The sequence below is a fragment of the Nyctibius grandis genome, chromosome 22, assembly GCF_013368605.1.
Source record: "Nyctibius grandis isolate bNycGra1 chromosome 22, bNycGra1.pri, whole genome shotgun sequence".
In the NCBI taxonomy this organism is placed as follows: domain Eukaryota; kingdom Metazoa; phylum Chordata; class Aves; order Nyctibiiformes; family Nyctibiidae; genus Nyctibius; species Nyctibius grandis.
The window spans coordinates 3,937,089-3,950,046 of record NC_090679.1 but is presented as its reverse complement, the minus strand read 5'-3'; the positions used below and the strand labels follow the sequence as shown (position 1 = coordinate 3,950,046).

The 12,958-nt window shown below is 38.8% G+C and overlaps 1 protein-coding gene across 1 annotated transcript in view; it reads left to right on the top strand.

Annotated features, from left to right (window-relative positions):
- Positions 1-12,958, top strand: part of SLIT3 (slit guidance ligand 3) — a 524,461-nt gene that overhangs the window by 260,616 nt on the left and 250,887 nt on the right. The window contains exon 5 of the mRNA XM_068417108.1: positions 10,887-10,958. Within this exon, the coding sequence (XP_068273209.1) occupies positions 10,887-10,958 (72 nt within the window). The remainder of the gene's footprint in view (positions 1-10,886; positions 10,959-12,958) is intronic.

The window sequence follows — 12,958 nt, the reverse complement described above, 5'->3', positions numbered from 1 at the left end:
TGTTCTTGGGCAATCAGTTTACTTCTGAGTTGTTACTTTCGCCCCCCTGGCCCCACTTTGGTAGTGTGCATTGATTTTATTTAAAAAAGAATAATAATTCTGGATGACAGTTTCCTGGTCAGAAGCTTAGTCAGATCAGTGCCGGGGAGAGCTGGGAGCTGTGACCATTATCACTTGCATTGTTTGTCTTTTAATAACGATTTGAATGTAATACATCATCTAAAGGTGCAAATACAGAGTCATCGGCTGTCTGGGTGATGAGTTCTTTCTGCCTTTGCATTTGAATGTAATTTTTTCCAAGTGCCAGGCTGTATTTTGAAAGTAAAGCAAAGCATCTTTACCATCAAAAGCTTTCCTGTGAGTCATTTTGTGCTTAGTGCTACATATACATGACAGTCCTCAGCTAATCGTTTTTCCAAAAGCTTGCTGAAGTAGTTGAACAGAGGTGTCATAAATTGAAGAAACTTTAAGTTTGGGGTAATGGAAAGCCAAGTGTTGCTGTCAGACATAGTTTCTTCTGCAAATTTGCATAGCTATGGTGGACTTTAGAGCAAGTTGTCATCCTTCCCGGCAGTGATGAAATCAGATCACTCTGGAATTTTATATTCTTTGATCCGAGAGTACTTCGACGACGAAACAGCAGTGTGAGACTTCTTGCTGTTTCCCTTTGGAGTCTGTTGTGCAGGAGGCCCTCTTCCCTCTCCCCTGCCAGCTACCAGCTTTTTTACATTTAATTTAATTTTCTGAGCTGACATTGTCAATCTGAAATTCAGTGACATGCTTGACAGTGAGTCAGAGGAAAGCAGAGTTCATTTTTGGAAGTGGCTTTATGCAAATAAATCCTTGTGCAGATCGCTGAAGCAAGGCATTTGCTGATGAATCAGAGTAGTGCCCTTGTTTCCTTGTCTTCTCCAGGGATAAAGCTCAAACTGTGCCACAAGAAGCTTTGAGAGTTACTGTGAACAATTCACATATGCCCACATCTCCCTATGAGTATTTTGGGTGTTTGGGGATAAAAGCTGAATTTGTTTTCCGAGTAGAATCTGGAGGTTTTCATAATGCAGTGTTTGGTTGGCTTCAGGGAACTTAACTCGGCTGGTAACTTATCCAGGCCAGCCTTGTTTGTAAGTGGCAATGAAGCCCCAGGGAGACTGTTAATTCTTGTGAATTGTCTTAATTTTAGCTTAGTCTTCAGTAAAGTTTTAGCTCCTTGGTAGGTGATCTACCAAAGCATTAAAATAACAAAACACTCAATAGGCTGAATTACAAGGCTAATTACAAGTTTAACTTCATTTTTGGAGGAATTTTCTAAAGCCTAGCACTATTGAATGATAGACTTTCTGTGCATGGAGTGGGATGCTTGAAGGTGCTTTGCCTATCTGAATAGTCACTGAAAAAAAAACCCGAATTGATTATGCTTCAGTGAATCTTGTATGTGTGGATAAGGTAGGAGAATGAGGTTTGTGGGTATCGTTCAGCTGTAATGATCAGGGTGGACCTGCTCTGAAATAATTAAATAGCTCGTGGGTTTGTGGAGCCTACTGTGAAAAGGAGAAGCTAGTATTACTTAAACAGTTGCATCTTGCGTGAATATCCCCAACAGAGTTAACCGCTTTGTGGTATTACATCTTGGTCTCATAAATCTAGATGTCATATACACATAGAAAAATGAATTAAGGCTACAAACTAGTCTGAACTGTATCTTCTTGTATCTGCAGTGTTTCACAAAGGCTTTCAGGGACTAAATGATTCATAGAAGGGAAGATATATAAAGGTGAAGTTGTGGAAGAAAAATAGAAGTTAAAATATTATGAAAGAAAGAAGGGACAAGATGCATAAAACTCTTCCGTCCTTTGTGTAGGGCTTCAGTACTTGTTAATGGAGTACAGACTGCTGAATATCACTGCAATAGATATTGCTGGTCCAATATTATAATTTATTTTTAAAACTTCTATTACAGCTAAAGCAATAGTGTGCCTCTCTTACACTGGTACACTTTTTACCACAGAATAATAGCCTCTTGATAACCAGGCCTTAGCTATAACCAGAATGTTTTTCTCACTACAGTGCTTTCAAATAATTTGCAATTCATTTCTGCATCACTAGAATAAATGGAATGTCACTGTAGTTGTTTTTACTATCCATGAATTCTGTATAATTTTTATTACTTTTATACAGAAATGCCTACGGTGATCATGCAAACAAATTAAATAATTGGCCTCTTTCAGGAGAACTTCATAAGAAATAAAGCCTAGATCTTTACACATGCAATTGCTAGTTACTCCTACAAAAATAGTCTATTTTCATAGCTAAAGTTCAGGATCGCAGCCTGAATTAAATAAATACTATTATGAACATCGTTTTCATTCTACTATGTGATGGTTAGGTGCACCAGAATATAACTGGTCATGGTCTTATTTTTCTGAACGAATCAGTAAAACACAAAAAATTCTTTATTATAAAAATACTCATCATTAACAAAGGCAGAATTAGTCAAGAAAAATCATTAGAGTGAGGCTTCCTCCAGATATTGATCAGTTATCCAGTGACGGTGCAGTTTATTAGCTCATGTTTCAGACTTTATGATTTCATGTATTTATCTCCTAAAATAAAAACTCACCATCTTTTAAAAAAGATACAACCAATAAGCTGCAAATATCTTTTTGCTAAGTGTTCAGGCTGGGCTTAAACAGGGGTTCATTTTTGGTCCGTGGAGATCAGAGGAGGGTAGTATTGCCTACTGATTTTTAGAATTTGCAAATGCACATGATTTCTTTCTAATACAGCTCAGCAGACAAAAGTATAAAACAGACAACAGGTCAGCAGTGTAAAACTTGTTGTTGGTTTTTTTTTTTTAAATGAGCTTAAGACAAAGGAGCCTCCATATAGCTGAATTGCCCCTTTAGAAAATATTAATAAGCAGCAGGAGAGCTTTTTGAATTCACATTGTTTTAGCAGCAAGCAAATATTTACAAAAATGAAAAATCACTGGGAGATTCGTTTCTTTCCACTGATGTCAGTGCTTCGCTCCTACCTCTTTGAGGTGTATGTTGTTCCTACTAAATAATTTTAGTGCCTCTGCGTTGTCATCTCACTTGGTTGGAGAAGAGTGGAGTAGAAATGCATTGGTAGAATTTGGTATTGCATAGGAACAACATCACTTCGGGATCCCTTTATTTTGTCAGTGATCTAGTTGCAAATGTGTAGTAGTTCTCGATAATTCCACAGTAAAAGAGATTTTTCTATCAGAATGAGTCTCTCTCAAATACCTCGGCAGAATTGTGCATGCTGTTTCTCTGCTGGCAAGCCCATCTCACCACATGTGGTAAGACTTAGTGCATAAATTGCATAAAATGGAATACCTTATGTATATGACTTTCAAGGTGGTTTTTTGTTTCTTTCTGCTAGAGTACCTTGCTCTAGTCACATACTGCCTCTCACAGTGTGTCATTGTCCTCTCTATAAAAAGAAAGGATTAATTATATCGATACCATTTAGTAAAGCACTGAAGACCTATGTTAAATACTAATAAAGAAGCCTTATTGTCGTTTATTAGCCAGAAGCTTTATCGTATTTCTAGAGGGGTGCTTCTTTTCAAGTGTCTCCTCTGAGTCCACTGTCAGTTACTTTCAAATTCCTGCTCCTGGATGTATCCGAAGTTGAGTATAAAGACATTGAGATAACATTTAATTTTTGTGCCTATGTTCCAAAAGACAAAACAGATGCTGCTTTCTAAAATGAAAACCCTGATCTGTCTGGAGATGTGTGGTTTTAAAATAAGAGTCTCCTAAGTGCTGTCTGATCAGTATTTGCCCGGCATTTTGGAAATGGCAGGAGGAGGGAGGAAGAATTGTGAAACTGTGTGAAAGCAGCGAGGCCTGGTTTAACTGGAATTTTTTAGTTAAATTGCCTCCCTTCAAACAAACAAAACAAAACTAGAGTTTCTCAACAGCTTCCCAGAGCATGAATTGAGAGCCAGCTTCGTTATATTTAGCAAAAACATAATCACCTTGCATTGTTCAGCGTACAAAACATCTGTAGGACTTGCTCTTGTTTTGCAGAACTTGGATGCTGTCAACATCTATACTTTTATTGCAGTAGTAGCAGGAAGACAATTTTTTTCCTTTTAGAAAATCAGTAGTGATGCCAGCTTTCCCCAGAGTAAGTGCTGTGCAATACTTTTGTTCTTAAGCTCTTACCTTGTAGCCCATCAGTAACAAGACTTACCCTTTGCCTTTAGACAGAGCTATAACTGCTCTTTATGGTAAATACCATCTTTTACGCTGAACATACAGCCAGGGAGAAGCCATTGCTTCAAAGAACGCATAAGGCCCCTCCTGAGTATAGAGGTGCTGATGGGAGTGTCAGTCTGGCCACAGCTTGTTCTTACTACTGTTGTAGTGAGCTGATTTGATCAATGCTTTTCCCACCTGGAAGATGAGAAATATCTTGAATTTATCTTGCATATTTACAAGGCTCAAAGTTACCGAATTATCCGCAACAGCTAATTCAGTTATTTGTTAATTCATCTATAGAACAGGAAAAACTCTAGTATTGAACAGTTTTGGAAATACTAGGACAAGAGATCCTAGATAAGAATAATATTTAGCTATTGAAAATGTTAAATATTAATTTCAACCATTAAAAAACTGCCATGCAATTCTGGCAGAGCAGGAAGAATTATTCTTCTGTTCTTTGCTGTAAATGAAAGGGCAGCTTAAAGTGATACAAAGACATTTTTAAAAATGTGGTTGAATTTATTTACAGGGTCTGTTTTGATCCGATTTCAATGTCTGCATCCTTGAGCTTGTGCGTACTGGCACTTATGCCTCCACGTACATTTATCACACAAGTAATTCGGATCCATTTCTTGCATACCTCAGTCATGGTGATCACGCTCTTGGCCCAGTCTTCTTAACACCCTTTTAAGGCACAGCAGCCTTTGCAAGTGCACGCTTATTGCAAAGGAGACAGATCTGCGTTCTTCTGCCCTGCTTCCTGAGAATGAGTGGCTGGAGCTGCATCAGAGGACGGGACCAGATTAACTGTAATATTGTGCACTTCTTTGAAGGGGCATTGTATTGATGGGCAAGAAGAAATTGGAGCAATTAGAAGGGAATCTGTGCTGCAACCCTTCTGCTGGTGGTTTTATGATCCTGGTTATGCCATGCTTGAGGTTAAGCGGGGTTTGAGGCATTGCAAGTTGTGGATTCTAATAGAAACTCTGGGAGACAGCAAAGCTTCCTTGGGAGTGTCAAGCCTTTAGTTAAAATAAAAAGACACTCTGAATATTAATATTCTATGCTGGAATTGTTACAGTTATAATTGAATAAACATCTTTTTTTTTCCCTATGGATTTCCTTTGTCTTTCTGTCTCATTGCACATTACCCCATTTTGTCTTGCAAACTCTTCCCTTAGTAAGCGTTGGTCCCTTTGCTCTCTCTCTTCACTGTCTGTAGAAGTTATGTTCCCTCCAGCTCTTGCTCTATGAAAAAGCTGACTTGTATCATTCCGCACTCCACCGACTTACTTATCTTTTAGTATGTGTTACTTAGAGGTACCTATTATCTTTGGATTATACTCTCTAATTTTTCCCCATCTGTTAATCTTTAACTCCTTAATTGTGTTATTTAATTCAGTGAAACATAGTAGGGTACAGTTTATGTGTAACATACTGTACAAATTAAAACTAATTCTAATGAGACAAATTGCAGTGACCAGGTTGTGTTAAGTACATGACCTTTTGCAGAGTAGTTCAGCCTGGTTTTAGTCTGATTGTAAAGAAATGTTGGGTTGAACAATACTCACTAAACTTTGATAGTGCACAAAAGCTCAAGAACTTTTATTTTATTTTGATAAATTCATATGACTGAAATGTTTTTAACCCAGAAATCCGATTTGGTAAAAGAATGTAAACAAGCTACCAATGCAGATTATCTAATTCTCGTTTTTCTCAGCTGCACATTGTGTAGCTGGGGTGAAGCTAGCCATTAAAGTACTTATTTCTTAGCATTGGTGGCAGCTGACACTCTCTCTTAAAATCAGTATTCATACCTTTCTGTTGTTTGCTTTGCAAAACAAAAAAAAGCAACATGAACTTTCCTGACAAATACTATTGTGTCAGGAAGAGATGATGGGCAACAGTTGGTTATTTTGCACTCTCAAGCCATATACAGTGGAACCAACCAGTGTTTGTGTTATGGTTTTGTGTCAACTGATGTAAGAGTTGTGTGTGAGCTCTTCTTTCTTATTCCAAGAAGCAACTGAATTGTGGATAAGCTAGAAGGTACTTGAAGGAACCAGGTTAGTTATTCTGGATTTTACCTTCGTTTTAGCTGAATGTTCGTTCCATGTGTTAATGATGAACTCTGTGAATTCACTGTTTTGTTATGGGATCAATGTAAAATAATACACTGGGAATGATACATGTTTGGCTGTGAAGCATTTGCTCTTGATGGCTGGTTCTTTAAGTCTTCTCATTAAACGCAAGTCTAGTTCTTTATGGGATAACACTGAATGGTGGTCTTTCTTTTAGTTCATTTGAGCGGGAGAAATAATAAAAGAGTAGTGTTCAACCACAATAAACACTTCTTAATCAAGCTGCTTTTCAGGCAGTTCTTTGTTTAAAAATAGTCTTTTTACATTTTACAATCTGTATGCCAAAAAAAGATCTGGAAAATAAATGGTAAATGCACAAAGAGTTTTTTTGTGGTTTTTTTTTGTTTTGTTTTTGAAAAGGGAGACAACCTAAGCATAACGCTATCAGTTTTGACTTTTTGATTTTCATATAAGACGTCTTATTTTCAGTACCACTGTAATTTGCAAGTGATATTAAAGTAGCTATTTTAATGTTTTAGAACTGAAGTTTAAGTGAAGACTATTTTATGAATGTTCATAGGGTCTATGTTCCAGTTAACTAATTTATGTTCTGTCACTGGCAAATTAAAAAAAAAAAAGTTAATGTATTTTACTGCTATGTTAGATCATTGAAATTTCACTCAGGATGCAATAACCAGCATTAAAGCAGGAAGCTAAAACCAGCATTATAGCAAAGAGTGCAGAGGCACTTAGAAAACGTCAGCACTTTTGGGTGTTTTTTTTTTCCTTTCCAATCCTTTTATCAGTGAGGCTCTTGCAATTCACATTTGAAGATCAGGAAAACAACATTATACTTGCAGAGGGAGTTAATCTGTGTCCAAAGGATTTTAGTTAAAATAAAAACTAAAAAAATCTATTGACTTGTGCCAACTCTTGTTTTGAGTCTGGGTTAGACTAATGTGTGGTCTGCTGTGCTGCGAGGGCATGTGAGCCACAGCTGCTGGGTTTTGTTAGCTCTGTGTCTCTGATCTGTGCAAACTTGAAGTCAAAGTTCTTTAATATCTCCGTGGCTCGGTTTGCCCATCTCCGAAATGAGAGTGCTCTTTCCTTAGGGGTGTTCACCGCACGCTGCTGGCTGTGGGAGCTGTTGGTTGAATGTATTCAGTATCATTGCCTGCTGTGCTTTTCACTTAGCTGGGCCCTCTGTGATCTGCTGCCGAGGCCCTTTCAAGCGTGTTTCCATCGTGCAGGACACCTGTGTGAAGGAGGCAGGAGGGCACTTCCAAAAAGAGACTATACTTTACCTGGGCAGTGGCTGGCTGCAGAACCTCTGTGCCATTTACACTGCTTGAAGGCTGTGTGGCAGGTTGAACTGGATAAAACGTGTCTGTATTTATCAAAATAATAGGAAGAATGATTTAATCCAAAAACATTCATTTGTCTCCATGTCTTTTTTATCAGAGTGCAGGTGAACCTGTTTCTGTTGTTATTGGGCTTGTTGCTTTGTGTACAGATGAACCTTTGTGAAGGAGGGTGCTGCTGATGTACTGACATGTTTTATTTTGTCCTTGGGTCAGGTGCTTTTGGTCAGCCCTCTAACATTGTCTGTTAGGGTGAGGGTTTTTGGAAATATATGTTTTTCTAAAGCTGGATCTTTTCAGATTTCCTCCTTAGGATCTATCATGCTCTCCCAGGTGCTAGACTTACCTTCCATTACAGAAATAGATGGCTAGAAATCTTTGTCTAAGAAATAGAAAATGTATTTGTAATCATAATTTATTTTTCTTCAGATTTGTTGTTTATTTTTTCTTGAATACCACAATTCTTTTTTGTCTGTCTGGTTTTCTTTTGGCCTCACATTAGTTTACCTGGTTTTCTGCAGTTGCTATTAATAAATAATTTATTTTACGTACTGTCAGTGAGAGCTTCCCATTATGCCTGTTACGAGAAGTAGGGAATGAAAAGCTGAAACTTGAAGATAAATGTTGCTTGATGAGTCAAGTTGCTTGTTACAACCTTCTGCCCCCTCAGAGCAAATTTTGTGAAGGGCATGGGCTGAGCCGGGCTGGTGTTTGCTTGCTTATGAAAGATACATAACAAAAGTTTGGCACAATATTGGGAAGCAGAGATGAACACTATTCCTAACCATCTCAAAAAGGGATGATTATAATTGCGAGAAGGCAGTTACAGAAAATGAAGCATGCAGTTACGAATTTTCTTCCGTGCTGTGTCACTAATGCCTTGCAGGCTGGCAGTTCTTCAGAGCACTAGAGATATTTATGAAATCAGTCCACGATCCTGGAGATATAGAGAGACAGTATTGTTAGGTAGAGGAGAGTGCCTAAATGGAAAATAAAATCAAAACAATTTACAAGAAGATTGTCATAGAAAATGGATGAATTTCCTACAGTCCCCTGTTTTTGCCTGACTGCAAGTGAGAGCTGGGCGTAAAGACAAAGCAGAAAGCAAAAATATAAATTAGCCCTTTTAGAGCACAATAATATTAGAAAACAGTACTTGAAAACCTGATTTATTTTTAAACCTGATTTGAAATAATGCACAATAAAATGCAACTTGAGAAGTTGGTGGGTTTAGTGTGGTTTTATTTGATCACACAGTTCTACTTTTTCAAGCTCTTTTCGTTCTACTTTGCGTGCCTCTTGCCTTCAGATCTTACTAATTTTTACCTTCCTAAGCCATTTTGCCGTGCTTTTACCATTGACTGTAGCTCTGCTGTGCCTCGCTGTCACACTGAAGTGACTGCCTGTCATGAAATCGGTCTTCAGCATAAGACTTCCTTCTTACAGGTCTGAAATACACTTTACTTTCGACCCTTCTCCATTCAGGCTGCCTGATCATTTGTCTGGGTTGAAGGTCTGTCTTTAAAGAACTAATATTTTGTTGCTGGCAAAAGAAAGGGGAGGTGAAGGAAGGGTCAGGGTGTGGATCAGTGTTAAGCAAATTGTGAAGGTCACAAAGAATTTTAATCTGGCTTGAAAAAGAGACTTGTATCCAGCAGCACATTTTTGTTTGTGATAGTCTGAATGGACAATTGTGGCTACTTTGAGAATTTGGTGTAGACTGCGTGACTGGTATAAATTGAATTAGTCTCATGACAAGGACATAGTCCCCTTTTTTTTCCATCTGCCTGATGGAAAGCAGAAGAAAGCCCTGCGTGACATGTCTTGACCCTCAATGTCACTGTGGGCTTTTGTGACAGGCTCTGATTTCTGGCCTCTCATTTGATAAAGCCAATTTGGTGGAGACTAGGAAGGAGGCTTGCTGCAACACAAAATGTACTTACAGCAAAGAGTATCTGGTGGTGAGTACAGATTGACTGCTGTTCAGTCTTAATAATCATTAGAAAGCCAGAGTTTCTTTCTGAAAATGGGACAAAGTTTCAGGCTTCTATAACGTAGGGACCCAGTCACACCAAATGATGCACCGTGTAAGATCCTGCGCCGTGGTATCACCTTTCTTTGTCCTTTTCTCCAGCCATCCCTTCCTTTTCCTCCATTTGCATATTTCTTCCATTTTTCTTTCCCACTCTTCTGCCTTGCTTTCACCTTCCCACACTTCTCTCTTCCCTCCCCTTTGTACCCTGAACCGGAGTGAAATCGCTCCCTCTTTCCTCTGCTGACAGGGTACCAGCAAAGAAATCATTGTGATGAGTGCTGCTTTTCCTTAGCGTGCACATCCCAGCTTTCTGACTCTGTGTCCGTTTCCCTCCCGTTCCCGATGCCCTCCTTCCTACCTCCATTGGCCCTGGTAGAGGGTTGTGGACTTGGAAAATTCCAGTGGAAATATTGATATCGTATCAAAGGAAAAAGCAACCGAATGCAGGTTGTGTAACAGAAGACTGTAACCTGCAGTGCTCGTTGCTCTACCTGCACTCACAATGCAGATGTAATGATTTAAATGGAAACATTTTGTAATGTTTTAAGTACTAGAAAGACGATTTGAATTGCTGCTGGTTTGTTTGTTTTGTTTTTTTTTTTTAAAAAACAAGGTTAAAAATTCTGTCATTCCCATTGATATACAATGCAGTGGGTTTTTTTAATGCAGTGGATCAAGATCTTTTCACTGTAAATTTACAAAACTCACAAGAGAATGTTTGTCATGTTTTTCCTGAATATTAATTTCAAATAAGGGGCTGTAATCTGAGCAGGGGTAGTCAAGTGTTTTTGCAGTCGGTAAACAAACAGGAGCATGGTGAGAAAATTACATTTACACTACAGGGCTGCAATTTCAAGCATTAAAATTTGGCTACAGGTACTCTGACAGCGAATCATGGCATTGTGCCAGCGTCATGACCACATTTGAGTGATGTTTTTTGGAATTTCTGACATTTGTATTACGAATTCTGGTGGTTTTCATTGGAGAATCATTTCAGCTCATGCCACAGACCTCTAGAGGAGATAAAGAAAATTGAAAACATCGTGTGGTGTAACAAGTCCAGAAATATTTACTTTTCCAAGCATATTTATGTTCCATTATCTCATGTAGATTTGAGAAATGTATTCTCTTTGTTAATACAGTGAATTTTTTTTTCTCTTCCCTTATTCAGAGACCTGAGTGAAAACCAGATAAAAGGAATCCCTAGAAAAGCCTTTCGAGGAATCGTTGATGTGAAGAACTTGTAAGTGACAACTTCATTAATATTTGTGGTGAAAAACATTCTCCCTAGGTTACATGTGGCTGTTATGATTTGTTTGAGTACTGCATGGTTAGCTCTGCACAACACAAAAGGGAGCTGTGGACCCTGCTGCATGCAGCAGGTTATCATCAAGGGCCTCACATGCTGCTCTGGTCTGCAGGTGCACTGAGCAAAGAAAAAAGTATACTTAAAGGCTTTACCGCTCCCTGCAGTATTGTCCTGCAAAATCCAGCGAAATCGCCGCCCAAGCCTTGAAGCAAGATACGCATAAGAAAAGGACCGGTAGAGTTTGGGAGTGAAATTGAAATATTTCACTTAGGTTAAATTTTCTGTCCCGCCACTTGGGTGGAAAGTAAATATGGCAAAATGTGGCACACAGGCACAGTAGTTGAGCACAAATATCAGAAAATGAAAAGATAATGTGGGATATTAACTGTGCACGCTTCGACAGTCTGTATTGAAAATTAAAATAATCTTTAAAAGCCATTAAAGAGAAAAAGCAGGTTTTGCTGTTTGTGCCAGTGTGCCAGTCTGTCCTATTTTCTATAACATACAGTCTGAAATATGTATAAATAAAGGCTTTCAGCTCTGTATTTCCAGAGCTGCTAGAGGCTGCTTATATGTTACATACCAGAAATGCATTTTTGTGTACACCCCCACACTAACACACCACTGGCATCATTAGAGTCAACACAAGGTGAATTGAAAAAGGAAACAACAGCCAGCAAGTTGGCAGAGAATCAGGATTTCCTGAGAAAACATGCAGCCACTCTCAGAGCCATTTCAGAGCCATTAGTATTAGCACTGTGTTACCACACCAGTAGCTGAAATCTGATAGCCCACTGTGTTCAATATTGTAAGCATAGCGTAAATAATGCAGATTTTTTTGGTTTGTTTAGTAGAAGAATCAGCTGAAGGAGATCTAAAAAGCAGCACTTTTCTGTGAACAGTCTTGCAACATACCTGTGCTCTGTTTTCATTTCTTGCCCCAATGAACAACCTCTTTAGCATCCAGACTACATTTTTTTCTATAGGCAGCATGGAAACTGTCGAGGGCAGTCAACACGAGTCAGAGCATGACCACGTCTGCATCCAAGGGCAAAGCACAATTCCTGTGCTTTCTCTGGTGATGCTGTGTTGCAGGGAGTATCACATCACTGGGGGTTGTGCAAAGGAGACTACTGCAAAAGACCAGAGCAGGATTTTCTCCAGACTGGAAAACATAGGCACAGGAGCAACGCTGTGAGATACCCCCAGCCTGCTCTGAGCACTGTGCAAGGTTCCTTTGGAGACTTTGGGATAGACAGAATCTGAAGACTTTTACACATCATATAACATTTACAGCTGTTTCTGCAGGCTGTCAGCACGCTAAGCTTGTGTTTCTTCCATGGTTTGTTACTTACTTGCTGCATATTCAACAGTGACTTTAGCTTTTCAGGTATGAATGCTTTTTTACCTGAATGTCAGCCTGAGAAAGCACATCTTGAGGAGCCAGTTAAAACATTAGATCAATGTTCCTCTTCAGTGGAGGAGCATCAGAGGACCTGTGAGCCAGTCTAGTTTTTAAGACACAGGAAAATACTGGAGAATATAGTTTATAGTGGGAAGAAGTTTGTGGATTTTAGACAGAAGTGTGGTTTTTTGTCACATTAGCATGAACTTTACTTACATTGTGTAATCTACAAGAACAATAGATGGTGTTTTGTTTCAGAAGATCTGACTTTCCCAGCTGTAATTCACTGATAGTTGTCTAACTTCATTTAAAATTGCAAAGTTTGCATTCAGAGTTTATTTCACCTCTGGCAAGCTGTCAGAAAAATCACGTGTTCTTTGATTTACGCACCCAGTCTCAGTGCAGAAGGAACCAGGGTCTCACGTTTACAGGAGCTGATATCAAGGGATGGATGGATGGATGGAGTGCTTACAGGAGCTCTATAAATGTTGGGATCTAAAGCTTTAACAAAAAAAAAGTGACTGTCAAG